The 21,316-nt window shown below is 44.5% G+C and overlaps 2 protein-coding genes across 8 annotated transcripts; both read left to right on the top strand.

Moving 5' to 3' along the window:
- The first annotated feature begins 1,402 nt into the window (after window positions 1-1,402).
- On the top strand, window positions 1,403-13,592 carry LOC308111175 (SLAIN motif-containing protein-like). Of its 6 annotated transcripts, none has more exons than XM_080465966.1 (9): window positions 1,403-1,765; window positions 3,316-3,938; window positions 6,763-6,899; window positions 8,064-8,183; window positions 10,237-10,377; window positions 10,600-10,929; window positions 11,051-11,194; window positions 11,933-12,218; window positions 12,315-13,592. In XM_080465966.1, exons 2-9 carry the CDS (start codon window positions 3,325-3,327, stop codon window positions 12,367-12,369), a joined length of 1,827 nt encoding a protein of 608 aa, XP_080322092.1. In that variant the 5' UTR covers window positions 1,403-1,765; window positions 3,316-3,324; the 3' UTR covers window positions 12,370-13,592. The 6 variants fall into 6 exon arrangements, with proteins under 6 accessions (XP_080322092.1, XP_080322093.1, XP_080322095.1 ...); XM_080465967.1 differs by having other exon boundaries at window positions 12,341-13,342; XM_080465969.1 differs by lacking the exon at window positions 11,051-11,194 and having other exon boundaries at window positions 12,315-13,591.
- A 1,163-nt stretch (window positions 13,593-14,755) lies between these two features.
- On the top strand, window positions 14,756-20,653 carry znf711 (zinc finger protein 711). 2 transcript variants are annotated; one of them, XM_080465882.1, is made up of 8 exons: window positions 14,756-15,933; window positions 16,680-16,762; window positions 16,866-16,966; window positions 17,137-17,994; window positions 18,096-18,242; window positions 18,384-18,563; window positions 18,963-19,097; window positions 19,219-20,653. In XM_080465882.1, exons 3-8 carry the CDS (start codon window positions 16,888-16,890, stop codon window positions 20,397-20,399), a joined length of 2,580 nt encoding a protein of 859 aa, XP_080322008.1. In that variant the 5' UTR covers window positions 14,756-15,933; window positions 16,680-16,762; window positions 16,866-16,887; the 3' UTR covers window positions 20,400-20,653. The 2 variants fall into 2 exon arrangements, with proteins under 2 accessions (XP_080322008.1, XP_080322007.1); XM_080465881.1 differs by having other exon boundaries at window positions 14,998-15,159.
- The last annotated feature ends 663 nt before the right edge of the window (window positions 20,654-21,316 follow it).

The following is a 21,316-nucleotide window of genomic DNA, read 5'->3' as shown; positions in this document are numbered from 1 at the left end:
CCACTCTTGCGCCACGAGAACAAAATATGCTGTGATCAACCTTCAAATGGTGCCCCCTGGTGGATTCTGTTGAAACAGATTGACAAGGACAAATTTGAAATTAATGAGAGTATTCATTATTTCCTGTTCTGACCTTTCCTGGTAAATTCCTCTTCGAGTCGAGAATTTATGCCAAACCACAACTTATTCCGAAGTTCTTGTTACAGTTTTTTTCTGAGGATGCTTTTATACTTTTTGGTGAAAGTCCCATGATACATAGAAATCACCAGGTCTACAAAGATAATTTTCAGATCGCTCAACCAAGGAGAGAAGAAGTTTTGTCTTCAGTATATCATGCTGGCCCAATGTCATCTATTCTGAAATGGTATTATCATTATAAACTTCAGGGAAGTTAATTGGAAGAAACTTTTTGTATTACACCAAAACGTTCATAAAAAGGCTATTTAATTTTTTTTTAACCCAAAAAAACATTATTTATGTATATTTATATATTTAGTGGTGTATGCATTTGTTTTTTTCCACAATAATTGAATATGATTGTTTGACTTCTAATTTTAAATCTTACATTATATTTGATACAATGCAATGATGAAATTGGGCTATCCATGGTAAAATGGTACAGTGAGGTCTTTTTTAATATTTTAAATAATTTTGACAGTTTAAATGATAGGACACAATATATCAAGTATATATGTAAATGGAAATTCAGCAGCGCAACTTATAATGCTTTAGTCAAACACTGGACAATATTACCATCAAATTCAAACATCATAAAAGTATAAATAAAGAACTTGTTTTAAAACAAAGAAACACAACCAGCATTCCGGTGTATGAACATTGTCAATGTTTCAAAGTGGTCCGAAACACAATTATTATTTTTTGAGAAATGGATGTATCGCTGCTATGTCTTGCAGTCTGATGCAACTGGTGAAAAGTCACATATAGTACATTGTAAAGATATGGAAACAGCTTGGGAATATATTTCTTTAATGTGGTAATTCTACATTTCTGAAGAAAGAAAATACAGCCTTGACCTATGTTAATGTGGTTGGTTTATTTGATGAAGGATGCACTAACAAGACATTTCTTTTTTCCCAAAGAAACAATTGTAAGGTAATGGCAGTCACAGAACACACGCTGACATGCTAAAAGATGGTAATCATCAACACATTTAGGTATTTTGTTAAAGCGTAAACCCATTCTTTCTTCTTCTTCTTCTTCTTCTTCTTCTTCTTCTTCTTCTTCTTCTTCTTCTTCTTCTTCTTCTTCTTCTTATTCTTATTATTATTATTATTACTTTATCAGCGCACTTCTGCATCGTATCGCGACACCCAGTGGCCGGAGCTCTCGACCGCATCACACAGTAATGTTGTTGCAGTACCAGGTATCCCCGCAGGGGGCCGCTGCAGCACAGGGAAGCCCGCGGGGGGAGGGGTGCGCGCCGCTCCGCGCTGCAGCAGGTCGGCTCCGTTCACTCAGCTAACTAAAGTCCATCATCGAGCTAGTTAGCAGAGCGGCGGAGGAACCGCTGTCGGCGAGTGACCCTGACCACCAGCAGCCGGGCGCCATGGACTTAGCGGCGAGGCAGCGCTGTCCCCCGGCTTGAGGCGTCAGAGACGGAGCCGTTCGGGTTTGCCGCTAATTAGCTCGTCCATTCATGCGGCGCTGGTGCGCGCTGCGCGGCGGACTTTGAGCGCTGAGTGGCGGCTAAAAGCTCAGCCTGTAGGTCGCTGGGAACAACCGGAGCAACACGGCTCAACTACCGGTATGATGATTGTTGTTGTGTTAGTAGCATGCTAGCCGACCAGCATCAACCACGGGGCTCTCTCTCTCTCACACACACACACACACACACACACACACACACACACACACACACACACACACACACACACACACACACACACACACACACACACACACACACACACACCATGAGGGAGATGCAGATTTAACAAGCTTGAAGACGGATTATACGGTTTACCGGAATCACCGGTCGGCTGACCATGCGGTTGTAATTACATCTGCAGAGTTTATAAACGAAGCAGGAACAATAATCAACAGCAACACTCCGTGTGTGTGTGTGTGTGTGTGTGTGTGTGTGTGTGTGTGTGTGTGTGTGTGTGTGTGTGTGTGTGTGTGTGTGTGTGTGTGTGTGTGTGTGTGTGTGTGTGTGTCTTTTGTATTTATGGCACCTTTTCAACATCTTTGCGAGACAACAAGCATGTGACACCACCTCCATCCAGACAACAGAAACCAAATATCCTGTTGCTCAGATCATGTTGGACTCAGACAGACCATGCAAACAGACATTTGACTCAACATACACATGAATCAGTCTGTTTACATTTTGCACATTAACTTAAATCAATTATAACACAGTAAATAAAAACACACGCTTGGGATGTAACAGTCTCACTGCCTGAGTTCAGTTGTTGCATCAGGTTGCCTCCTATTACCAAAGTTGATGATGGTTCAATCCCCTATCTCGCCTTGCACACGTGTTTAAAGTATCCTTGGGCAAGACACTGAACCCCCAGATTGCTCCAAAAAGAGGTGAAGCACCTTGCAGCCATCATCTCGTGAATGTAACTAACTAAAGCAGAGAAAATGTACTTTATGTGTGAAGTCTATTTATCACTTTCCTAACCCCTAGATGACTTCCTCTTCCCATATTGTAAATATGATCAAGAGGGCGGGGAACCTCTTCAGGTTTATTCCTTTGATTCTCTTTCATTTTATTGTATTTTATTATTTGCTTATTCAAAACATGTGAGAAGTAAGGACCAAAACAAGAACTGGTTCATCAAGAAAAAAACTGAACAAACCAAACAATTAACCACGTGTTTCACTTGCCCTAACGGAGAATGAGGGAGTTTAAAACTTTCTTGTCCCACCTCTTAAAATCACAAGAGTTTCTGTTGTGGCAATTTTCATAAAGCTCTAAGGACCGCCTCAGTGCTTCTTCAAAGTTGGAGCAAATAATTTGAATTATCAAAGCCATAGTCGAATTCTAAGTAGATATGGCCATTTCAATGTGTTTCATCAGATATTCCTGGCACTTTTATTGGCATTTATACAGTTGAGTTATTTTCTTTTTTTAGTATCAGTACTTTATCATTGCTCTGTTTATATCTTGGAAACTTAATTAAAATGATATAAATCACAAAACTTAATTTACTTCCTTAAAGTCTTGAATATGGTGTATTATTTAAAATGTAGTTGGATCATCACATGTAAACATTGGCTGTAGTAAGCCTCTTCCACCTATACTATATTGTCTTTATATTTATATGTTCTGCTCTCTCCCTCCAGAGTAGCAGCATGGTGGTCCCGGACAGTGCCGGCGTGGTCCCTCCACCCGACAACGGCAGCCCGACTGGCCTCACTGAGAGTTCGGAGGCGGAGGAAGGAGGGCGAGAGCCGGCGGGGGTGGAGTTGGAGGAGGTCCGGAAGTTGCAGGAGCTCGTCCACAGGTTGGAGGTCCAGAATGAAACGCTACGCAACCGAGGGAGCAAGACGGTCATCCACAGAGGCGCCAACAGCAACATCACGGCGGCCGACATCAACATCAACGAGAGGCTGGCATGTGACGAGGTCGCCAACTCCCACCTCAGGTTGGAGCCCAGCAACGTTTTGGGCAGCACAGACTTGAAGCTGTCGCCCCCTCAGGAGGGCAGCAGCAGCGAGGAGATGTCCCCTCTACCCGTGGACAGGCTGGAGGAGGATCTGGGTCCATGTGGGGGATTTTTAACTCTGACCTGCAGCAACGGAGCGGCGCAGTCTCCGGGGGACAGCCAGACTCCGGAGAGTCCGTCTCAGGAGAGCTATGAATCAGAGACCCTGGCAGAGAGCGACTCAGTGGTGGACCAGACTGCGCTGGATGAAGTGGATGTCCTCGATTTGGAGGATGAGTGTGCGGATTTGGAGGACAGTTGGTATGTGTCTTTCTATCTGCGCTGTTCCTCTCTGTGTATGTAGTTGTTCAACATCTATTTCTGTCACAACCTGCAGCTGCTGAACATTTGCACATGAGATGAGGTTAGCAAATAATGTTCACGTGAGTGGCCTTCAGGGGAAGCCGAGTTCTGGGAGAGCAGGTTTGCGGGGAAGTCACATTTCACACTTTGGGTAATATTTCCCAGCCTGTGGGTCGAGGAGACTCTTCAAGCCTTATGCGTCACCGGAGCCTTTTCTGCTTCATCTCTGATCTAAAAGTGCTTCGGTCCCCCGCAGGGCAGTGACTGTGTTGCGCTGGGTTATTTAGATGTAAAATTAGATTCTGACGCACAAACTGCATCTAGTCATTTAATGCAAGAAACTTTTAAAACCGAAAGGTACGATGCATCTTAAACAGTGGCTCTGGTGAGGAAAGCATAAGTAGTGCAGTGACTGAAAAGTAAAAGCAAGTGGAGTAAAGACATGAAAAATCTTAATGACATTTAAAAAGATAAAATAAGGCTGTAAAATGTATTTAATTTTACAGAAGTGATATTTCTAGAAACCGGATGACTGACCTGTAAAGCGAGAAGCTTCTCATCCATGAGACAACAGGTGTTTAAGGTGTTGTTTACCAGCGTGCCCAGCTGTCTCACAGAGGCAGTAATGAATGGGCTGATTGACCAACACTGTTCAACTCAATGGTTTCATTTATTCTTCTCATCCCGAATGAGGCTGAATATGAGCAGCTCGTTGAGTTTTACTCGGCACCTGCAGTGTAGGATATTTCCCAAGAAGCTAAAGCCAAAGATCAGTGTGGACACGTTCACGTGGGCTGTATTTTCTAGAACAGGTAGCATATTGTGCTCTTAATGGCGACTTGAACTGCTGAAACACAGAGTTTAACAGCCTGAGCATTCAAGGCTTATTTTCAGTCCCCCATCATTAGCCATACCATATGTGCTTTGTGAGGTTATCATCGCCAAAAACATGCCGTAATCCAAACGGCCACATAATCTGATCATCTCTGCGCTGGACGCAGCCGCACGGTTAAACTGCTTTGGGTGGGATTGTGCAGCATGTGATCCCCCACCGCACCCACCGCCGCCATGTGTGACCAGACTGCAGCCGGGACTGAAACACTGGCAGGAATCTCAGGATTAATGCCTGTGTGTTGTTGTATAAGAGAATGATTAGCTGTCTAATGGAGTAGGATTAAAGATTGGAGGGGGTATTGTAGTAGGGGTTATTTTTTTTTTCCACTGCACCCCAACTTTATCAGATCAGGAACGCGATGTATTAACCCCTTTGGGGCAACTCAAACTCTTCTGTACGTGTGTGTGGTGCTCTTAGGTTTTTGTCAGTTGTTCTGAGGATGTGTGTTTACACGAGAAGCTCAGTAAAAGGTCTTCCGGGGACGGCGGACTCTCCAAAAAAAACCCTTCCAACGTCCTAATTTGGGCTATTTAGACAGTGGAGCAGAACAAATTTGACTTTGAGGTTCACTTGGTTTTGGCTGTAAGGTCTCATGAAACGGCTCCCGGCTGCGAATGAACACAAATATGACTTCTCTCAGATGTGGAGCTAAAATTAAAAGCATTACAATGGCGGCCAGTTTAGAGTCATTACAGAAGATTAGCATCCTGAATGTCAACCACGAGCGATTACTGCAAACTGGTTTCGTGCGAGAGCGTCAATAACAAAGTGACCATTTGAATGGATCAAATGAAAACGCCATTCTCCTCCATGAAAAACAGTTTTGTTGTTTTTTTGCATGAACCAAGCGGCTCCCCTCCTCCCCTCTGCTCCTCTCTCGGTGCTGAAAAGCAGTGCTCAGTGGCAGGATGTGTGACCTGAATATTGCTTTCTGTATTGTTGCTCAGTCCAGTGGGAAATGGCCGCTTTTGTGTTTGCTCAATGGGAAGATGATTTGTAGTTGATTGGTTCAGAACCAGTCAGTCCGGGCCTCTCGTTCTTTTCCTCCTGTGCATGTGGCTCAGAAGGATCAGCCCGTGTGAACGTTGCTTTAAGGCTTGTGGTGACTTAATGGCTGTTTGCTCTTTCTCTCTCTCTCTCTCTCTCTCTCTCTCTCTCTCTCTCTCTCTCTCTCTCTCTCTCTCTCTGGCAACGCTGGATGCGGTGCAGAGGAATCGCTGTGGCAGCCTAAACCCCAGCTTGGCTGACACATGTGTCCTTTTTTTTTATAGAGGGTACCGTTGATTATTTGTTTTGCAGAGAACTGCCAGTAGAAGAGAGCCAGAAGAGGGAGCACCCATCCAAGACCTAAAATGTAAAAGAATCCCTTAGGGATTGCTTGTCAGCCTTTGTAGTTTTGTACCAGATCATTTCAGATGCAAAAAGCATGTTTGCGGTCAGAGTCTGTTGTTGCGCACACAAAGATGAGCTGAATTTGTTAAGATGAGAGACGTCAAATGTGGATTTATGATGTGACCAGGTGTACACTCTGATAAGGATGTACTGAAGTACACTGCTGGTTTAAGGTGACGGATCAGGCCGTGTTTGTTCTGCAGATCTCATTCAAACAAAACCAAATTGTTGCGTGTTTGATGTGGGATCTTTTCAGCACCACAATGACCTTTTGCTAAAAAAAAAAAGCATTCAAGGACTGGGCGTCTATTCCGTCCGTGCTTATATAATGCACATTGTGGGAAAACCTTGAATACTTTGTACATGCTATTAAGCACATACCCTGCACTGATGTCTTTATGTTTGCATTTACTGCTTATACTCGGTGGCAAAAAGAAACAGAAAAGCTTTATTTTTCCTAACAAGGCTTTGCTCCTGTGTCTCTCGTCTCTGCAGGTTGTACGTGTCTCCTAAAAAGCAAGTGGCCGAAGCGGGCCCACACTCGCCAATGAAGTGGTGTCGGCAGGCTCTCGATCACCGCAGCCCGGAGACGGAGATCGCATGCCGGACTTTCATCAACCGCTTGGACCAGTGTAGGCACCACATGATTTATGACTCTTCAATGAAAACAAAGTTGAGCTCTGATATATTCAGAGTCCACACAGGAAAGTTTCCTACAGAAATTCCATCCATCTATACCGCTTAATCCTGTTCGGGGTCGCTGGAGCCAATCCCAGCTCCCTATGGGAGCCCTTAGGCTGTCGATGGAGACCGGAGTACCCGGAGGACACCCCCGTACACACAGGGAGAACATGCAAACTCCACACAGAAAGGCCCGGCTGGTATTTGACTGTGGCCCTGCGGTGGTTAGGCGAGAGCGCTAACCACTGCACCACCGTTTGGCCCGGCTTCATTCACAACCTAAACTAAAGAGATTGATTGGGATAGAAAAAATAATCTGACTTTATTAAATGTGTCAATATTTTTGATATACCGGAGGTTTGATTTTTTTTAATATTTAAAAATTGAACATGAACAGAAGTCAGGCTGCACAGTGGTGTAGTGGCCTTCCACCATAGTCAGCTGTGGTGGAACGATGGATGGAAAATTAAATAATGAAACTATATCCAAAATAGATTTGTAGGAGCTGCACAGTGTCTCCTCCTGACTCGCTGGATCACGTCCCTGCTTCAGGGCTTCTTGCCCATAAGCCAGTTTAGTCCCGTTCACCTGTCTGCCCTCTTAGTGTGAATATCCTGCCTTCTTATTTAATGTTCACCTCTGCTGTGCTCGTATCCAATTCATATGACAAAGCCAGAGCAAGTTGCCCTCGGTGTGTTTACGCCTCGACGTGTGGACAGGCGTTTGCCTCTGATCCAAGCCGCCCCCTATTCATTATTCATCCTGCTTGCTGCTTGTACTTCCTGGCCACTGCAGAATGTGAACAGCAGAGCTGAATGATTACATGAAGTCACGGCCTGGGTTGGATTACCTTCTCTCCTTTTGTGGGAATTTTTAAAAAATGCAACAGTGAGCTATAAAACTACCTGGGAGCAAAGAGCAGATTTCAGTCTGATCAGTTGAAAGGTGTATGACGGGAGTTAAAGAAAATGTACTCCCAATTCACGACTAACGCGGTGCCAGCTTGCTCTCAGATCTCCTCTCAAGTGTACAACTAACCCGCTGTTAAACGCCACTGGGTACGATTCCTGTTCTTCTCTGAGAGTATCTGATCTCTCCTGTCCTGTCCCCTGCAGCGTCTCGGTGGAGGAACATGTACAGCAGCCCGTCAGAGGCAGGCTCAGCAGGCTCCGGCCTGATCTCTCCTGGGTACCACAAATCGACTAACAAATCCCTACTAACCTGTGGCAGCTCAGGTATGGCATGACATTAACACACTGTGCTCCTCATTGTCTGCTCAACACAAACGGGGGGGGGGGGGAGTAACGCCGGTTATGGCGAAGACGCAAGTCACTCGATATGAGTGTGTCTCTTCACGGGGATTTGAATTGTTGAGAAATGTTGTGTTTCTGCATGATTTTTCCTCCTTTACTCAATACATATGTTTTAAATTACTGCAAACCATCTTTCAGTTAAATTACTCTGGATTGATTTGACGTATCGACCAGGCAAACGTCATTTTTACTGCTCAACAAATTATCTATGCACATCAAAAAAGAAAATACGTATTTACCGAAAAGAACGTAATTGCTCACACTGCATGGCAACGATTGCTATTATAGTAAGACTGCATATATCAGCAATACCCCAAACAGATTTATTTTTGCATTATCTCTATTATAATGTTTCCATGGGCTTCAGAGTCCCGGTTATGAGTTGAGATCATTTACATCCAGCACGATGAGATATGTAATTATGTAAACATTAGAATTAGAGATTTCACATAATGAAGGGAAATCACTGTTTCTCGTTTGTTTGATCAAAATTAGACATCTCTTATCTGCTCAGCGTCACTAGAAGACACCGTGATGTGGAAGTTAGTGTTTCCATCTATTGCCAGAAATATAAGGTGGTCATGAAGAATGCACCGGTTTGATGAGTGAGTCATCTCCCACCAGCAGTGGTCCAATCCCTTCATCATGTCCATGTGTTGGAAGTTTTCTTGGCAAGACACTTAGATCTTAAATTGCTCCCACTGGATGTCAAGCACCTTGCATAATGGCCACGGTGTAAAGTGTTTAAAGACAGCTGAAGCGGCGGAAAATTATCTATATAAGTGAACTCCATTTGACATTTTGATTGGCTCTTGCTGCTGCTGCTTCATAAAATCTCACCTTCGTCAAGCAACATTTTTATTACCGGTGTGGAAGAAGAAAAAACTTAGAAAAAAAAGGAGAACAGTGCTGAGGGTGGTTACGGTGATCCTCGTGTTGAACAAACTTCGCTGCTGAATGGTCTCATCTCCAACATTTATTTTTTCTGTCCCTTTGGCCTCAGGCCACTCCCTTAGCGGTACATTACACCCGTCAGAATCCGGGATTGATTGTGGACATTAAACACTGTCCTGGCTTCACTTCAACTTCTCCTCCTTGCATAATCGCAAGTGTTAAAACACCTTTTTTTTTCTTGCATCATTCTCAAATGCGGAATGCTTAAGTCGCTCTAAACATACTCATACATTGTGATGGAACATCTGTCTTATATGAGTCTCATTAATTATTCAAATTAATTGATCACAGCATTCCTGGCAGATAATACGATTGCACTATGAAAGATGGTCAGTAATTATGTAAGGTATATGTTTTTTGCTTTGTTTTTTTTTTATTTTCAGGACCTGTGGACATTGGTGTATGGCGTTTTGTTACACAGTGCTCGCCCACGCTAAATATCCCGCACTTTGTTGTTGTTTCTCACATTGTTACACAATATCTGGCACGTCGCTGTGCAGTGCCCAGCAGCGCTGCGTCGTTGTGAAAAACCCGTAAATAACCAATCTTTGCATGATCTTGTGAATGCTTGGCTTGTTGGGTGGTGAGCCTATCTAATCCCAGGTGTTTTACATAACCAAATGCTGTTGGGCAATGGTGTCATTTCCCACATGTGTGTGTGTGTGTGTGTGTGTTGTCGGTCAGACAGTTGCCTCACAGGGGAAGTTTGGCTTCAGCTTTTCAGGGCTGCATCAGCAGACGGGCTTTTTAAAGATGAGTCCTGCTGAATGGAGCTGAAGTCAGGGCAGAGGGATGCTTTTACATAAAATGTCTTTTATGCACCTTAGAAATAAATTTGGGGTGAATTAAATCGCTCTGGAAAACAATGTACAATAATCGGATTAAAAGCTGGATTTTTAGGAAAGCGTACTCTGATTTACCTGTTCGGTGCTGTCTTTTGCCAAGAGATTGAAGGATTAGACGTGGTCGTCGTTGTTTTGATTTGTGTTGTCGTAACAGGTTTCTCGCTCTGTGTTTGCAGGTGTCACCAGTATGCATTCAGCCCTGAGCTCCCAGTCGTCCATCGACAGTGAGCTCAGCACATCGGATGACTCCATCTCTATGGGTTACAAGCTGCAGGATCTCACTGATGTGCAGATCATGGCTCGCCTTCAGGAAGAGAGTGAGTAGAACAAATACAGTCTGTTTGTGTTTCATGGTTTATGGTTTATGGTGGTTGGTGGACAAAGTGGTTGAGCCAGTAAAGGTAGGGTTATTGTTGCAGTTATCTTAAGTGGGGCAGATAGTTTGTGGATGCACTTTATGATTTTATTACAGGAACTATTCTAAATGTGTGGCTCATTGTAAGTGCTTTTTCTTTCTCTTTGTTTGTAATTGTTGACAGGTTTGAGGCAGGATTATGCTTCCACCTCAGCATCTGCATCACGCCGCAGCTCCACGGCCTCCCTACAGTCATTGCGCCGCGGCGGTACCTACAGCGACCAGGAGTTTGACACGTACAGCCTGGAGGACGAGGACGACGAGTGCTGCTCCATGCCTCAGCGCCGACACCGCTTCACGCCCTCTCCGTTGGGCTCGCCACGGTGCCTCTCTCCCTCCACATCCAACCATGGTCAGGAATACAGCAGCCGGCTCGGGGCCCCACGCACAAGAGCACCCAGACGATCCCTCCAGGGTCCCAGTGCAGAGCTGCTCAAATTTGCCAAGAGTGAAGGTGAGATGTAATAACGAGTATTTTCACCAATGATCAGGAAGCTTGCAACCTTGATCAGGGATAGAGATTCTTGCACCTCAGTTGTAATAAGTATGTTATTGTTAAATGTGTGTGGTTCCAGAGGAGTTGAGGCACAGCATGCCTAACCTGGCCCCCCGCACCAGCCTACGTTCCCTGGAAGCAGTCAGAAACAGCCGCAGCATGGAGGCTAACCTCCAGAGCTCTGGCAACCGCATGTCTCACCTGACTCACACCCCCTCCACAGGTAACCCTCCTGTCCTTACCCTGCACACACTGTTCCTCCAGTGTAACTGCACCAGCATGTGTACAGCTGGATGCAGTCTAATCCCACCAATTTACCCCGTCTTGGCCGCTGCATGATCACTTGTGAGGTTTCCTCCAGTTTCACAGGTGGATTGTTCTTAAAGGGAGCTAGAGAAATGTTTCACCAGTAACCACTGACATCCACTCCACTGGATTCGACTGGAGTTCCAGCTCCGGCACACAAGCCTTCTAAGTTAATCAAGGCCACTCTGGTCAATGCTTGTGATTCTGCCAGACGTGCAGTGATGCGTTACAGAAGCAGCTTGGGGCTTCGCTCTGGTTTTGAAATACTTATCTAGTCTATTTTGATGGAAGCTGTGTCGAACTGCACGGAGCAGATTTTTAAAATGAACCGCACAGAGTTTTGACCCTGAAGCAGCTCCGCATTAAATAATACGACAGACTATTGACTGTAAGAGTTATATCAAAACTAATTGCAGTGATGAAATGCATCCCAAACTCAACCCTCTCCTCCGCGGCTGTCCATCCCGCCTAACATTCCCCACATCGTACTCCCATAGTTCTGCTCCCTCGCTTCGCTACTACACCCTGCAAAGCTTGTGTACAACTCCGAGACACCACAAGAGGATTTTAACTTCAATGCCTTTCTGTTCTTTCCATATTTAATTTCGTGTGGATTGACGTTCTGTTATACAACTGTAACTGTGTCCCGGTCAAGGCATGACGTGTAGTCGGATGCGTAGCAACGGCCAGTCTCCTCTCTCCATGCGGACGCCGGTCAAAGCCGTCACTCCCGTGGGCTCCATGACACCCGGTCGTCAGCCTTCCAGAGGTTTGCCGGTCATACAGGGGCCGTCTTCGGGAGCAGGGCGCAGGGTCCAGTCTCCGGGCTCTGCAAACGGAGGTGGCTATGCACCCGGGAGGGCGTCTACAGGGACAGGAAGGCCTGGCGTGGGGCGAGGTCAGGCGTCGACAAGAAGTAAACTCGCACATCCTACCAGGAGGTGAGTCCTCAAGAAAAACCGATATCAAATTTTATGAATATTACTAATTATAAATGTGTAATTAAGTTGATTGCAATTTTACTTTTTTTTAATCAGGTCTTTTGGCATGACTAAACTCTCAGATGAATCCTGGAAAGATGGCTGTTACTGAGTTTCTCCTGAGATGAAGGACCTTCCCAACCCCGGCTGTACTCCTCTCCATCAAGTCTCCACACGAAGGACACAGTTGCGTTCTACACAAATGCGTCGTACAACCTCTCAGTCCCCCGTTAAAGACTGAGCTCTGGGATGCACATGATTTTGAGTTAATCTCCTTCCCTCGCATGAAACATTGTCAACCCACACAGAGAGAAGATGTGTAGGCAGACGTGACGACACGCCACATGCACACTCCACTTGTTCTATGGACCAACTTGGAGCTTCCAGAAGATTTATGTGTCTATTTCACCTATTTTTCTATGGTAATCGAGAGAAACCGCTGGAATCTTAAGGGTTGTTGTTGCTGTTTTGTTGATGTACTTGTTATGAAGACAATTTAATTGAAGAAAAATTGCTGGTTTCTTCCTTTTGTGTGAATACTACTTAAATGAAGGTGCTGAGTATTGCATGCTTGGTTTTGCCGTTTCCCCGTGGCCCGATTGCCTTTTCACCATTGTACAACTGCAATATGACAAATCTTCCATTTTATTTTCCTCAAAGATTTGCGCAATCTTATGAATGTTTGAGTGCTTTAAAGTGAAATTCTTTAGATTTGTGTTGTATTGGTGTTTTGCTCTTTGCTCACACAGCAATGCAACTCCTGTAAACCACACTGCCCTTAAAAATTACAATAAAACACTGAAAAGGTTTGTGCCAAGGTGCAATGCAGCTGCAACTCTTTTAATTCCAGATGTACTTTTTGAATTGTTGAAGGTACTCTTCCTGTACTGTATTTTCCAGGCATTTTTACTGTATATCTCATGGAGATTTTGAGCATTTGCCTCTGGAAACAACTGTAATGAAGAAAATGTTTATGCACAAAAAGGCCTTTTGCCTTAGTCAGCTATGCACCCTCGTGAAGAGTGCCTCTGAAAATTTGGAGCTGTGAAAAAAAAAAAAACTATTAAAGTTGACCCTGAAACTCAAATTGTATTTTTGTTTTTTCTTATTCCAACACGTTGCATACCTTCCTGCTGCACGGACCAGAGGGTGCTTGTATATCCATATTCCCAGAGTGAATAACCAGCGATTCTCCAATGAGCCTCGGACCTTTTGCTAGTATGATTATAGACCTCAGTGTAAACGGTTGTGTGTCAACACCATGTACTGGAGTTTAAGTTTATATTACCTTCCTAAGTGCTTTCTGTATTTGCTAAAATAAAAATCTTAACTTCTAGTGGAGTATTTTCTGTATATCAACTGATATTAACCAATTTATATGCAGATTGATGGGAATTATTTTGATTTTTTTGGATGAAAATTGTCAAAATAATGTGAAATGAGTTGATTGTAGTCCAAGGTAATTTTATCTTTCAATATCTGGCGGTCAAATCAGTATCGCTAGGTTTCTGACAGTCACAAGTAGCTCATCTTTCAAATGTGTGACAGGCGAGTGATTCTCTTCTGATTGGACCATTGTCCTGACACCACTGTAATGACTTACTGCATATAAGCACATGGTTGGTTTCTAGTAGTTCTTAACTATTGCAGATGTTACAAATGATCTTTGAGAAATACACATGCAAAATCCTATTGGTGGCAACAGAGGGGAAATTGAAGGGTTAAAACAGTACTTTTTGTCTGCATTGAATTTTTTAAGACCTATGGTAAATATAGCCATTTTTGTATGTGCAAAATATAAACTATCTGATGGTTATAAAGTTTTACAGGTGAATATAATTTAGTGATCAAATTATATTTGACTGTGGGAGGAAACCAGAATACCCTGAACATACCGGCGCACACACGAAGGAGAACATGCAAACTCCACAGAGCCCAGCCCGTATTGAGCCCAGACCTTCTCGCTGTGAGGTGAGAGCCATTGTTCAGCCCCTTATTCAATAATACCAAATACATTTTATACTAATGTGTGAATTTTTCCATCGTAAGAATACTCTTGAGATTTTATTATTTGATCAATATGCAATAATCATAATCCATTATCAACATAGCCATTAGGAGTTCAATATATCTTCTTTGTCGTGTTCATCGGGATTTTAGATTGAGTATTGATCTAGTGAGAATATTTAAATCCCCCTCAATGTTCATATTGCTCCTTTTACGTCTCTATTCTGTGTAGCTTCTACCCTAGGATCCACACTATAAATTTCTGTAAATGTGAATTTAACTAAACTAAGTTTCTCTATTACATATAGATTTTATTAGTAAATGTAAATCATTTTTTCTTTCTACTTTGCACTTGTGGATTATTATGTTGACGGTGTCAACTCAGTCTCCCACAGTATTTCCTTTTATTTTGTATGCGTTGTAAATTTGTAGTCTGCAAAAAAAGGCGTTTCAAAAGAGCGCTCCCTGCTCCCCACCCCCTGTGACAAAATGGCCTACAGGCCTCATGTGCGCACACAAACTCTCAATGCATACAGTGCCCGCTCAAACTTATTATTATTATTTCCCGTTGTGGTAATATGCGAATTCTGCGTGTCCGTTGCGGCCGTGCATGTGTCCCCTAATAAGAGAATGGCCGCGTTAATGTAACTCTGCTCTCTTATGCATGACGCAAATAGTAAGGGATCAGCGGTAAACGAGGCCACGCATTGTGTGCCCCCCGCCCTCCCTCTGCTCGTCAGGAAGCAAGCTGATTGGCCGAGGCCTAGCAAAGAGTGCCCGGGGATCCAAAACTGCAGGCCGCACTTAGCTTACCGTCAAAAATAAACCAAAACAATAACTGACAAATCTGAGAAGGGGGAGAAACACCGGTACACTCAGAGGACGGCGTCACCAGGTAAAATTATTTCGAATCGATTATAAAGGTACACGAAATGAGACGCGTGGGGCCCACTCGGACGTAGCGGGCCTCTTTCAGCCTCCTGGAAAAACAACATGGAAGATAATGCGGCACGAGCCGCTCCGCCTAGCTTAGCACGCTAGCTAGCCGAATGGACGCGCAGATAAGAACCGCACTCGCATAAATAACACCGCGTCGTATCTTAGGGTGTTGGCCGCGTTTGCAGCTGTATTAATAATATGTGTGTGTCTGTAAACGGTGTCCCGAAGGCCACATTAGATCGGTTTTTACACATCTTGTATTAGCCGGTATGCTAAAACAAAATGGCGCTTGGAGAATCAGCCCTAGCCTGCTTGCTAACGTTAGCTCGGGTGGGTGGAGGGCGGTAGCCGCTTTAGTTTGGATTGCATAACCAACGTAGTTTCATTGGCGTCCACAAACTCTGGGCATGTTTTTTATTTTTGTGCAGACACAATGCCATACGGTTGAAGACCCAATGCCTCATTTTAATGTTCAATATTATCCCGAGTGGGGGAAAAAAAAAAAACGACATGAAACGTCACCACGGAACGATGCAGTCGTGACATATTAAGTCTTATTTTGAACCATCATGTGACGACACTGCATCTCCTCCCACCAAAACAAGTACGACTCGTCCTCCCAGAAGCAAGCCGAGCTGCATGCACGCCAGCCCGGCTTCGGTTCGCTGAGCGGAGCGGAGCCGTGCTTTGTCTCAGTTGGGCTGCAGCCATCAGGCTCAACCAGCACCAGGTGTAGTTTATACGTGCCCAGGTCGGAGCTGCCTGCAGTTCCCCTGTCAGTCGTAGGGTGGAGCCAGTGCGCAACAACACGACCACGCTCCTCCTCTTCCTATTCCTCTTCCTCTTCATCCTCCCCTGTGACAGCAGGATGCGGATTCTATTAAAAATGCAACTGAATGAAAATTTCGTATCACATCCATTATGGCCGAGACACAAGCTATGTTCAGCGTGTGTAAATTAACAGTTTTAAAGATCTAAAATTAATATCATTATCTGTGATAGCGATAAACATATTGACCATTCCATAAAACATGTTTTATGTTTCTGCGTGTTCTGTTTTCAAAACATCTGTAAAAAAATCTATTGCACTGCAGTTAGGCTAACTTGTACATTGGAATTTTATCCTGTTTGCGCTTCTATAACCTTGAGAGACCTGATACAAACCTAATAAAAACTGATATTTTATTGATCCCCTTGGGGAAGTTCCTCTTTCTGCATTTTCTATAAGGTGATCTTGAAAGCTGTTGGGAATAGAAGCTATTTAGTATTTAGTTTAGATTAACTACACAAGTTTAAAGTTTGTTTGCTATTCTGCACACTTTATGGCTACACCATACAGACTTAGAACTTGTGTGGTAACACCAACACAGATAATTATAATAATGTATTGAGGGTGCTATAATGCTCAGCATAGACTGTTGTCAGTAAACATGTTTAGTATGTTTACAAAGAATTTGTTTTCTCCTTGTTTTTCAGATGGGTTCATTACCTTGATGAAAGTAATCACCTCACGTATCCTGTTGCTTTTATGGTAAAAGATTTTGTCAGCAAATGTGAAGGTATGTGTGTAATAGTAACCACAGTGATATTACTATTCATTTCTCTTTGTTTTGTCAGAATGTGTGTCTCATGTTGGTGACATGTATGCCTTTTCTCCCCCAGTCCTTTTTCACAGAGCAAAGACATGGATCAAGGAGGAGGGGTGCTGGAGCTTCACACTCAAGAGTTGAAGATGCCCCACGCTATGATCATGCAAGACTTTGGTAGGTGGCTGAGTAGTGCCAAAAAAAAAAAGGAAATTTTTCCAACTGAAAATATTCAAAGTCCTTCAAATAATCTTGATTTTATTCATAAAATTATTGTTCAAATTAAGGAACTGTGGACGTTTTAATCCACTTTTATAACTTCAAAATGTTGTTTTTGTTTCTAACAGTTGCAGGTATGGGGGGACTGGCTCACATCGACGGAGAGCACATTGTGGTGTCTGTTCCGGAGGGGATGCTTCTTTCCGATGTGATGACGGATGAGGGCATCCTGCTGGAACATGAACTTGAGGTGGAAGGCCTGGAGACTCAAGTGGTTCAAGGTCTTGAGACAGAAGTGGTGGAAGGACTAGAGACTGAAGTCGTGGAGAGCTTGCATGCAGATGTGGAGGGGCTGGACGACGATGTTGACGAACTACAGACACATGTGGTAGAGCTGGAGGCTCAGGTTGTTGAGGGCCTTGAGGGGGAAGTTGAAGTGGAGGGTCTCGAGGCCCAAGTAGTGGAGGGCCTGGAATCGGAGGTGGACGTAGAGGGCCTAGAAGCTCATGTTGTCGAAGGCCTGGAGGAGGAGGTGGAGGTGGAGGGCTTAGAAGCTGAGGTTGTGGAAGGTCTGGAGGTAGATGTGGAAAGTCTGCAATCTCAAGGAGTGGAGGCCCATGAAATCACCAGTGAGGACATGGAGGCTTCAGAACACAGTGTCATCATGCCCGAAAACATCCTGGGAACCGAGGTCGCAATAGAGGAAGCTCTGGACGCCCATCACCACCATGTCCTAACATCTGACCTAATTCGGGACTCAAATCACCATCATGACGACATGCCAGACCAGGTATTTGTAGCTCAGCTGCTGTCTGACCATCAGGACAACACACTGGACCACCAACTTGTGTCAGAAGGGCTGATGGTGGCAGAAGCCAACTCCGAAACCATAATCCATGAACAGCTGCCAAATGAGGCTGTTCCTCTGCAGACAGACGAGGAGGATGATGCAAGAAGCAGCTCTGAGGATTACCTCATGATCTCCTGTAAGACAGCTTTTCATATGCCAACACAACGAAAATTAATAAACGTTTGCATTGGGGTATTTTTTTTTTCTTTTGCATAACCACTGGTGTTTGTGTTAAAGTGGATGAGGTCGGAGAGAAGTTGGACATAGGAGACACTCCCCTTGAGATCAGCACTGAGGTGATGGAGGACAAGGATTCGAAGGAAGAGGACGGCTCTGAGGTCATCAAGGTCTACATCTTTAAAGCCGAAGCAGATGATGATTTGGGCAAGAACCTTTAATTTACTTCCCTGTCTCCCTTTCAGCAAACATACCTCTAGTGTTTGTGCAACAGAAAAGTTAGTAAGTCATCACTCCTGAAGTAAACGTGGATCATCACAGTGACACAACTGTCTCTTTAATTTCCAGGTGGAACGGAGGTGATCACTGAGGATGATTACCACAACGGCCACCCTGACCTCGAGGCGGCGTCATCGGGCAGACTGGGAGTCGGCCGTGACAAGATGGTCTACATGGCAGTCAAGAACCAGCCGAAACAAGAAGAGGATGACGAAGATGACAGTGACGATGATGACGATGACGACGTTGGTACGTTCCTTTACGGTCTGTTGTGTCAGGCAGGTTGTTTGCTTTAGAAAGCAGGAGGTAGAGTCTGCTGTACAACAGAATTCCTTTCACATGACTTCCTCAACACTGAGAAGTTTGTAGTTTGTACAGCAGTGGCAAATAACTTGGGCACATGCATGTTTCCCTCGTGACATTTAATCACACGTACGGAATTGTTCCTTTAGAACCAATTGTTACATGAATACTTTCAGATGTCTGGAGAAAGTGGCTCATAGCTAGAAAAAAAGAAAACTACGGAACATTGTCACACAACCAATTAAGTAAAAATACTATTGTTCAGATTTCCTAAGAGAAGATGAGTAAAATTTAAATATTCAACCTGTTGGCAATACATTTTCATCCGTTGCATCGTCCGCACAGGCAATACTATTGACCAGGTGAAGAATGGAGCAGCCGCACCTTTTCTGCAAATCCGTGAGGGGCTCGGCGCAAACCGTGTAGTCAAACCCAAAACTAAGAAAAGGAAGAAAGGGGACACGCGGCAGTGTCAGACTGGTAAATCTCGCTTATTAGCACTGATACTATATGTTGTATTTTCCTAATATTTTTTTTGCTTAACAAATACTGATCTTTCAGTTTTTTATGTGGTCTTCTTTCTTTCCCTCTCATCTTCCAGCTGTTATCATTGGACCAGATGGAATGCCGCTGACTGTGTATCCTTGCCACCTCTGTGGGAAGAAGTTTCGCTCACGCGGATTCCTCAAATGCCACATGAAAAACCACCCCGATCATCTGCTCAAGAAAAAGTACCAGTGTACAGACTGTGACTTCACCACCAACAAGAAAATCAGTTTCCACAACCACTTGGAGAGTCACAAGCTCCTGAGTCACAACAATGAGCGATCTCCAGAATACACTGAATACACGCGGCGCTACCATGAGTCCAGCCCCCTGGGCTCGGACAAGCTCATCGTCAAGGACCGCGAGCCCAAACTCCATCACTGCAAGTACTGCGACTACGAGACGGCCGAACAGGGTCTGCTCAACCGTCACCTGCTCGCCGTGCACAGCAAGAACTTTGCGCACGTGTGCGTCGAGTGCGCCAAAGGCTTCCGTCACCCGTCGGAGCTGAAGAAACACATGCGGACCCACACGGGCGAGAAGCCCTATCACTGCCCGCACTGCGAGTTCCGCTGCGCAGATCAGTCCAACCTAAAGACTCACATCAAGAGCAAGCACGGGGCGGATCTGCCTTTCAAGTGCAGCCACTGCCCCCAGGCCTACGCGGATGCCCGGGAGCTCCAGCGCCACATAGAGATGGTCCAAGGCCACAAGACCCACCAGTGCCCGCACTGTGAGCACAAGAGCACCAACTCTAGTGACCTGAAGCGGCACATTATCTCGGTTCACACCAAGGACTTCCCCCACCAGTGCGACGTATGCGAAAAAGGCTTTCACCGGCCTTCGGAGTTGAAGAAACACGCCGAGACGCACAAGGGCAACAAGGTGCACCAGTGCCGGCATTGTAACTTCAACGCCCCCGACACGTTCACCTTAAGTCGCCATATCTTGTCCTTGCATACGAAGGATCTCCCCTTTAAGTGCAAGCGCTGCCGGCGAGGTTTCCGGCAGCCTGCGGAGCTGAAGAAGCACATGAAGACACACAGCGGTAGAAAGGTTTATCAGTGCCAGTATTGTGAATACAACAGTACGGACGCTTCTGGCTTCAAACGGCATGTCATCTCAATCCACACCAAGGACTACCCCCACCGCTGCGACTACTGCACCAAGGGCTTTAGGAGGCCTTCAGAGAAGAGCCAACACATAGCCAGGCATCACAAAGACATGTTGATGTAACGTCGTCGTGCACACGAACACACTCCCCTCTCTCTCTCTCCCGAGTAATTCTGTGTCACACACCCAGAGGTAATTTTAGTGTATTAAAGAACCCACGGATGCCGGCAGTTGATTAAGACGACATTATATATGCTGTTCTATGTTGTATTGGGTCTAAACCTCCTTCCCCCGGGGAAAATCCAAGAACACATTTTAGATGGTGGTGAAATCTAAAGGAAAAGAAAAAAAAAAAAAAAGACTGTACTGTGGAACAGCTGTAAATTGTCTTTTGTTTTGTTGCAGAAAATCACATATGAACATATATTCAGGGTTTCAAATGTCTATATTTTTATACCCACTCAGCTGAAATGCTGCAAGATGACGACTGTCACGTAAAACAGAAAGCGGTGCTTTGTAAACGTCGTGCTAGTTCTTCAAATGACACGGACTGAGTACAGGAGAAGTTCGCCTCCATAGTATGAGCTTGTATCTTTTCCTCATTAACCAGCTTTTACTCTTGACAATTGTTTTCGCAGTCATCTGGTCTTCAGTGGACGGGGCCATTCATCAGTTTCAAATTGGTTTTCAGCGTTGTTGACACATGAACGCATCTAGAAAAGATGTCTCATTAAACCTAACCGTTAATCTTAAAATGATTTTGGAGTTTTGCTCCCGAGTCTTGAGCACTCAAGTTCCGTTAAATTAATCATGTATAAATACTATAGGCTGTATTCTGTTAAATATGTCTTAAAAATGGAATCGGAAGGTTTCTGGTTTGCTCAGCAGTGTCTGGCGCGGAGGAGAGGAGCGCAGTTGGTCTATTAGAATATCCCTAGTGTACACGTTTCTGACACACAAACCTGCTATAATGGTGCAGATAATCGACCAGTGTATTAATATTATTATTGTATGAGCTTGACAGATGGTTGGCCTCATTA

Source organism: Lipophrys pholis, assembly GCF_963383615.2.
Source record: "Lipophrys pholis genome assembly, chromosome: 6".
Classification (NCBI taxonomy): Eukaryota; Metazoa; Chordata; class Actinopteri; order Blenniiformes; family Blenniidae; genus Lipophrys; species Lipophrys pholis.
This window is presented reverse-complemented; position numbering and strand designations above follow the sequence as displayed.

What these genes read in the sequence shown, in the direction of transcription:
- LOC308111175 (XM_080465966.1), top strand. Translation starts at nt 3,325, where the DNA reads ATGGTGGTCCCGGACAGTGCCGGCGTGGTCCCTCCACCCGACAACGGC. An exon ending in GCGGATTTGGAGGACAGTTG is followed by an intron (nt 3,939 to 6,762) that starts GTATGTGTCTTT and finishes TCGTCTCTGCAG; the next exon opens with GTTGTACGTGTCTCCTAAAA. An exon ending in GGCTCGCCTTCAGGAAGAGA is followed by an intron (nt 10,378 to 10,599) that starts GTGAGTAGAACA and finishes AATTGTTGACAG; the next exon opens with GTTTGAGGCAGGATTATGCT.
- znf711 (XM_080465882.1), top strand. Translation starts at nt 16,888, where the DNA reads ATGGATCAAGGAGGAGGGGTGCTGGAGCTTCACACTCAAGAGTTGAAG. An exon ending in TATGATCATGCAAGACTTTG is followed by an intron (nt 16,967 to 17,136) that starts GTAGGTGGCTGA and finishes TGTTTCTAACAG; the next exon opens with TTGCAGGTATGGGGGGACTG. An exon ending in CACGCGGCAGTGTCAGACTG is followed by an intron (nt 19,098 to 19,218) that starts GTAAATCTCGCT and finishes CTCATCTTCCAG; the next exon opens with CTGTTATCATTGGACCAGAT.